At 40.2% G+C, this 6,679-nt stretch overlaps 1 protein-coding gene across 1 annotated transcript in view; it reads left to right on the top strand.

Moving 5' to 3' along the window:
• rps6ka1 (ribosomal protein S6 kinase a, polypeptide 1) overlaps positions 1-6,679 on the top strand; it is a 45,310-nt gene that overhangs the window by 2,680 nt on the left and 35,951 nt on the right. Inside the window, exon 2 of the mRNA XM_013908444.1 lies at positions 5,135-5,179. Coding sequence (XP_013763898.1) covers positions 5,135-5,179 — 45 coding nt within the window. The remainder of the gene's footprint in view (positions 1-5,134; positions 5,180-6,679) is intronic.

Genomic DNA, 6,679 nt, shown 5'->3' with positions numbered 1-6,679 from the left:
TATATTTTGGTGTTTTGTTTTTTTTAGTTTTTTTTATTGTGTTTCAGCATTGGTTACTGAAATCCAAGATCTGTAATTGGTTAGATCAGACAAACACTGCCAGTCAGGATGGGATCTCTGCCATTTATCTCCACCAACCTACCAACCAGCTGCACACTTTGGTTTCAAATAGCTTTGGGATCAGATTGATTGAGCAGAAAGCTTGAGTTTTAGACAGGAGGCCGTGCCAGTGAACATGCGAGTCATATGGGCAGATGGAACAGACAGAGATACGCACTTTTGGATGATTTAGAAAAAAAAGAAAAGGGAAAAAAAAAACCCACACAGAGAATGATGTGCTCTGATACACCAACTGATGGGAAGTCTGTTTTCCCTTCATCACTCATAATAAAAGTACTTGTGTTTGGAGCTCATCACCGTGCCATGAATGGAAATTGGTTAAATTCGCTTTTGTGCTTTATTCTGCGATCAAGCAAGCAAGAGAGAAACGCGTGAAGTGAGCGATTTGGGGGAAAAAAGTGTTTGATTGAGACCTTTTATGCCATATCTGTTGTGAATGAACTTCAGTGATTCATCCCTGATAAAGGCACTTTAACAAATATGCTCATGCTGTCCCAGCTGAGTCACTAGCACCTGCATGAGCCCCTGTCACTACTACGTTGAGGCAGGTCCACCAAAAGTTCTGAGTCATGCTTATGTCAGTATTTGGTAATTGTGGATTTCAAATAGAGGAAAAACTGCGCCGATCCAAATGAGTAAATTCCTCCACTCATATTCGACATATTTTCCACGTCGACCTTCTGTTTTGTTTAATTTTTAATTTTTAAGTTCACAAGATTTCCCTCTCGCTTCTGTGTCAGCTCAGGTTTAATAGCTCATAAGTGCGGTGAGATGGTGGCAGAAAGTTGTCATGTACAAGCTGGCCAGGTTGGGTTAGAATGTATTTCAGTCCAGATCTGGGCCCACATCTGTTGGCTTAAAATTAAAATGTAAACATGCGTGTTTATTTATAAGAACTTCTCAAGCCGTGGCTTACAGAGCAGGATTCCACAAGCTTATGTGGCGAAGGAGGTTAAAATAAGTAAGATTGATAGATGGAATGTGTGCTGTTTCCCAGCAAGGTGTGGTCAGCAGTGTGCTGTCAGGTTCTTGAGAGTTCATTTCACATTCATGCTTTGCTGTGTGTGTGTGTGTGTGTGTGTGTGTGTGTGTGTGTGTGTGTGTGTGTGTGTGTGTGTGTGTGTGTGTTCGCACTGGCAGGCCTAGCTTCAGCTAATCTGGGTGTGATCTGTGGAACACCTGAGCACCTGGGAGTGGAGGAAGGCATGTGATAACATAACCCTCAGCTTGATAGGTTCAAAGAAAGATTGTGTTCTAATACCTTTTTTGGTTTTTAGAGGTAAATATTAATCAAGTCACTAAAGCCTGAAGTGTACATTGCACAGCCTCAGCCATACCTGTGGGCAGTAGTGCTACTCTCTATCTTTTTAAGGTTGCCGACTTCTGAAAGGAACTACTTGGCACACAGTAAAAAGGAGAAACACCTATTATCCTTTTTCTGGAACTGACTAGAAGCTGTCAATATTCACTGATGAGATTACAAGAAATTATTTCAGATAGTATTACAGGCATAGAGAATAAGTGGTTATTGTATTTCTTAGTTGCCTAGTTACAGGGCTGTACTGCTCACACTGTAAAACGTGGACTTATCTGTCAAACTCACACAGACCAACAGTGCTCTGAGATTTTTTTTTAATTTGCCTAATCATGCAGAGTCCTGTGAGAAAAATGTGAATTTCTGCTGTCTGGCTCAGACTTGCTTAACACGTTGGTCTTTAAATCTGTTTACAGCATGCTTGTGGTCTGAATATTTCTCCCATTGCACATTTTTTTGCTTCTGTGTTTGTATTTAAACAGCACACTTTGAGCATATTTATATGCCCTTTTTTGTGTGCCTGTGCTCTCACTAAGGAAACCCACTGGGGGGGAAAAGCACCATTAACTGGGCCACTTGGATCAGCCATGCAGTGCTAATGAGGTTGAAATGTGTTGAGCAGCAACGTCAGAAAGACGATGCGAACCGCACACACAAACTTACACAGTTACATTCACACAAATAGAATCCCCACAAACAAAGCTAGCCACACCGATATAGGGAATACCAGAGTAAGGCGGGGAGAGTTCCTTCAAAGTAGCCTGATGTGTCTATTACACCAACAGACTCTGCACTTCCTCAAGATTTCCTTTATCATTCCTTAAACACATCTGGGCCTAACTTTTGACCGTACTTCGCCATTAAATTGCTTCCATTTTTCAGTTTTCTACCCTATCCCCTCACATTACGGCTATTAAAATCTTTATGAGTGGTGCAGTATGGCTAAATTAAATCTCCCCCCCCTTGATCATGATTAAAGTCCAACTTGTAAAAATGCCTGGAGGTGTACAGAGCTGTACTATCCCTGCAATTTAGAAGTACTACTGGAATAAAACTCAAAGCAGAAAATGAGCCATCTCATTCGGTCGGCAGGCACATCCAGTCTTACAGAACGGGAGCGAATGTGTTCTGAGGTATTACAGCGACAGTAAACTAAATCCACAGTCTGTGTGCTTTCTGTCAGAGGGCCTTTTTTTTTTCTCCTTTCAGCAAACGAGAGTAGCAAAGCTGCTCTGCTGTCGCTGCCTGTGCCTATATCTTAAAATCAAGCTGTATTAATCAGCACACACAAGAAATTTCCCCTACTGCACTCAGCGTTTCTATACAGGAACAGCCAGAACAGATAAGTAAAAGTAAAACAAAGCTGTAAGTGGTGTACTTTACAGTTAAGTGTTTAAGGAATAATTGTCTGTTTTGTCACCTTTTACAGTTTTTTTTCCTCTATTTCCTCTTATTTAATAAATAAGTAAAATAAATATTTAATGTACATGGGTATATTATTGAGCAGGTATATTTATTTAGCCTTTATTTAATGTCTAATTTACAAGAGAGACCTGATTCAGACAAGCATTAAATCATAGCAATAAAAAATAAATAAAATTGTTTAATGCATGTATACATATATGCTGTTTAAGTCTACAGTTAACAAAACAATGTATTTAAACAGTATTGGGCAAAAGTCCTGAGTCACCCCTAATTTTTTCATATTTTTCCAGGATACTGGTAAATATGTGTAACCATACTTGGAAATACAGTATATAAGACATAAGCAGTTTGCACAATTCTAATAAACTTGAGAGTAAATCTTTGTTATGACTGCCTTCATTCTTCAACGCAGCCTGAACTTTCTTAGACAAGCTTTCTGGTAACTTCTTTAAGTAGTCTTCAGGAATAGTTCTCCAGGCTTCTTGAAGGATATATCAACACTGTCCATTGGATGTTGGCTCTCTTTTCTTCTGTTGCCTGTAAAGATGATCCCATACTGCCTGAATAATGTTGAGGTCTGGGCTCTGGGGAGGCCAATCCATGACTGATCTCCAGGTATGCTGTAATTGCATTGGCACTGTGTTTGAGATCATGGTCACGTTAAAAAAGAAAGTTGTTCATCAAGCAATCACATGCTTTCCAGCTGGTATTTCATGGTGGATCAAAAATCTTTTGGGACTTTTCTGTGTTCATAATTACATTTTGGTCTATAAACCAGCTCTGCACTGGATAATGAGTCTAATGATCATCAGAGTAAGCACCTATAGAAAGAAACTCCCAGGGTTGTTCATTTCAATACAATTTACGTCCTTTCTGTTTATTGCTTGTCATTGTGTTGATTCCCTGTTGTGTTTTCTGCAGCCTAAGGGAAGAGGAAGACTGCATCAAGGAAGTGAACAGTCTCATTCTGAAATGGGAAAAACAAAGCATAAAGCGGAAATGGGGTGGGGAGGTTTTTTTTTTAAGTCCTCACTCATGTGTTTCCTTAATCACTGAAAGCATTCAGTTATAAGGAATCTCAAAAAGTAGAGTTTAAAGTACACAGGCCCTGAGCATGAAGGGTGGATCTGATGAAAGAATGGGATCATGCAAGAAACTGAGGTCAGGTTATTTGAACCTAGCAGTGCAGTGTCACATTAAACAGAACTTAATAGAACTTGCCTTTGAGATAGAACTCTCTTCTAATGCAAAATGCAGGAGCTAGGAGACACATTTTCTGACGAGACAGCCTCTGATGAACATTAGTAATGCCGGAGTGCACAGTTAATCGCTTATGCCATTAAAATGAAGTTTGTGCCTATTGTGGGTTTTAAGCTATATCAAAACAGTTTTAAATAATAACCAATTTCATACGGGTCTTTCATTTTTGCTAAATTGCACTGACTTCTTCTGTCTCGTTAAAAATGAAAGAATGCAAAAAAATAATATGGACATATTTGTGTAGATATCGCCATAATGTCAAGATGTTATGAGTCGTAACTTTGCATATTAATGCAGTTCAGTTATTAAACTTGCATACAGTTGCAACAAATTCTAGACTGGCGTTGTGCACCTCAGGCCTGGATACCTGAGATAAAGATGAAAGAGTTTAAACACACTATTCTGTGTTGTGAAGAGGTGTTTGAACCTCATGCAAGCTCTTATTAAATGTCTAAATGCTCTTAGCCATCTAGACAGTCGGTCTTCGTCTGCCTAGCCTCTCTGACCAATGATCCTGATTTGGACTGACATCCATAGCCCCTGCTATGTAAAAATTACATCACTCTCCTCTTGTTATCGTTCTGCTGTGGCTTTTTCTGTCTCTCTCTCTTTTTTTTTAAATCTTTGTTTGCAGTGGAATAAGATCCACATCTAATCAACTAATCTGTCTGAAATCCCACCATATGTTCAAAGTTAGTCACTCACTTCTTCTGCGGGAACAGCATGTTGATTTTCACAATAGCTACCATTGAATCATTGTTTTCCAAATACCAATGATTACCCTTTTCAGTGAGACTTACCTACTGAGGATATGCAATTGTGTGTTGGCCTTAGATTATTAGGTTTGCTAGTGAAGGAGCAAAGTGCTGGATACAGTGGACTGCTGCCGCCCACGCAGTCTTGCAAATATCGCCGTGCCTCGCTTCTTCCTCCTTTAGACCCATCCAGACACATGTGATATATGCACTTAACATCCACACTGACCGACTTTTTCTCATCTGCTTGTCTTGACAGAATGGACAGAGCACTACAGAGGATGGAGTCACAACTGCTGTCAAGGTAGGTGGCATTTCTGGAACAATGACACGCACTCGCACAAACATGCACAAATGTGACTCAATATTCATGCAGCTTAACGTCCAATAAATTACAGTGAGAACTTGGACGCAAGTCTTGTTTTGAATTCTTGGCTTTTGCGCGCGCTCTTCTGTGAAGACGAGCAGCAGAAGGCGAAATTCCATCAAAGGGCAAATTTTTGTGCTAATCTTCATTTTGAGCCGTTTCCATCTCTGTAGCAAAAAAGAAAGCCGTGGCGCTCTGTCACGTGTCAGGCGTTTGCAAGTGTGTGACTGTGCGTCGATTTATTCATTTAGCAGTCGCATTGACAGCCCTGAGAGGGTATTAGCTGGCTCAAGTTTGATGTGTTGAATATTCCCTGAGTGAGGCTGATTGAGCAGCAGTCTGGCTAATGGGTATAGTGATGAGTCTGGTTGACTAGAATAGAAAGGCCATGTAGTGTTACACATAGTGCACGTCCTGATCTGGCCCGCTTACATGCCAACATGTCATACAGGGACAAACGCACATCAGCTCGCACTTACAGAAACTCGGTGAAAAAACACTGCGTCAGCCCTTTGTGCCTCCTGGTTGGCCTCTGCCCCGTATTGTCCGGCTCTGAAATATGATCCCGCTTCCCCTTGCACTCTTACTGTTCAGTCATGTAGCAGAGGACAAGGAAATGTTTGTTCTTGCGTAGCTAGCCTCTTCTTTTATGGCCTCACTCTCAAGGGGAAGAGCCTCTAAAGAGCGTGTCGTCTTTTCTTTCAGTGCAATGTCACAATGTGCTGTGAACGTGGACGAGCTGAATAAGAAAGGTTTTCGCTTTAGGAGTCCATGCACATATGCCACACTGGGCAAGGCAATTAACGTTTGAGGACAAGAATTTAAAAGAACAAAGGATTGTTCTTTTATCTATGAATTTTACTGCTACGTGATCAAGGATTGGGGATTTTTTGTGTGTGTGTGTGTGTGTGTTTACGAATACAAGAAAATGGCAAATCTATGCAAGTTTACCCACCAAAAAATCATCTTTGTGCTCGAACCACTCTGTTCTGCTCCTGTGAACTACATGAGGACAGATTTGTCAAACCCTTTTTCTTTAAACAACTGATTTTTCATTTTATCTCCAACTTCCTTTAAATAATGAACTTGGAAATGATCATGCACACTGTGGATATTATCTTTGTACCTCACTGAACTTGTAATAATAGCAACCCAGACACCAAAAATGAAACCAGATTTGTCATGTCACAGCACATCTGGCCACATGAAGTCATTATTGGAAATTGTACCAATCCAGCATATTAGATTACTACATCCCTAATCATATAATGTCAATATGAGTCTCCAAAAAGTGGCTGATATTCAATTATGACTCAGTCCTGGTAAGCACTGTGATAATTTACATGTTTTGCTAATTAACCGGTGCATTCCAGTAATCTGATCAATTATGTAATCTCTTTAAATAGGCTGCTGGATTTTTCTCTCCTCTGACTCTGC

This window comes from Pundamilia nyererei, unplaced genomic scaffold (genome assembly GCF_000239375.1).
Source record: "Pundamilia nyererei isolate P.nyererei 1_Seehausen unplaced genomic scaffold, PunNye1.0 scaffold00010, whole genome shotgun sequence".
NCBI classification, from domain to species: domain Eukaryota; kingdom Metazoa; phylum Chordata; class Actinopteri; order Cichliformes; family Cichlidae; genus Pundamilia; species Pundamilia nyererei.
Note: the sequence above shows the minus strand (reverse complement) of the source record. Positions and strands in the feature narration are given on the sequence as shown.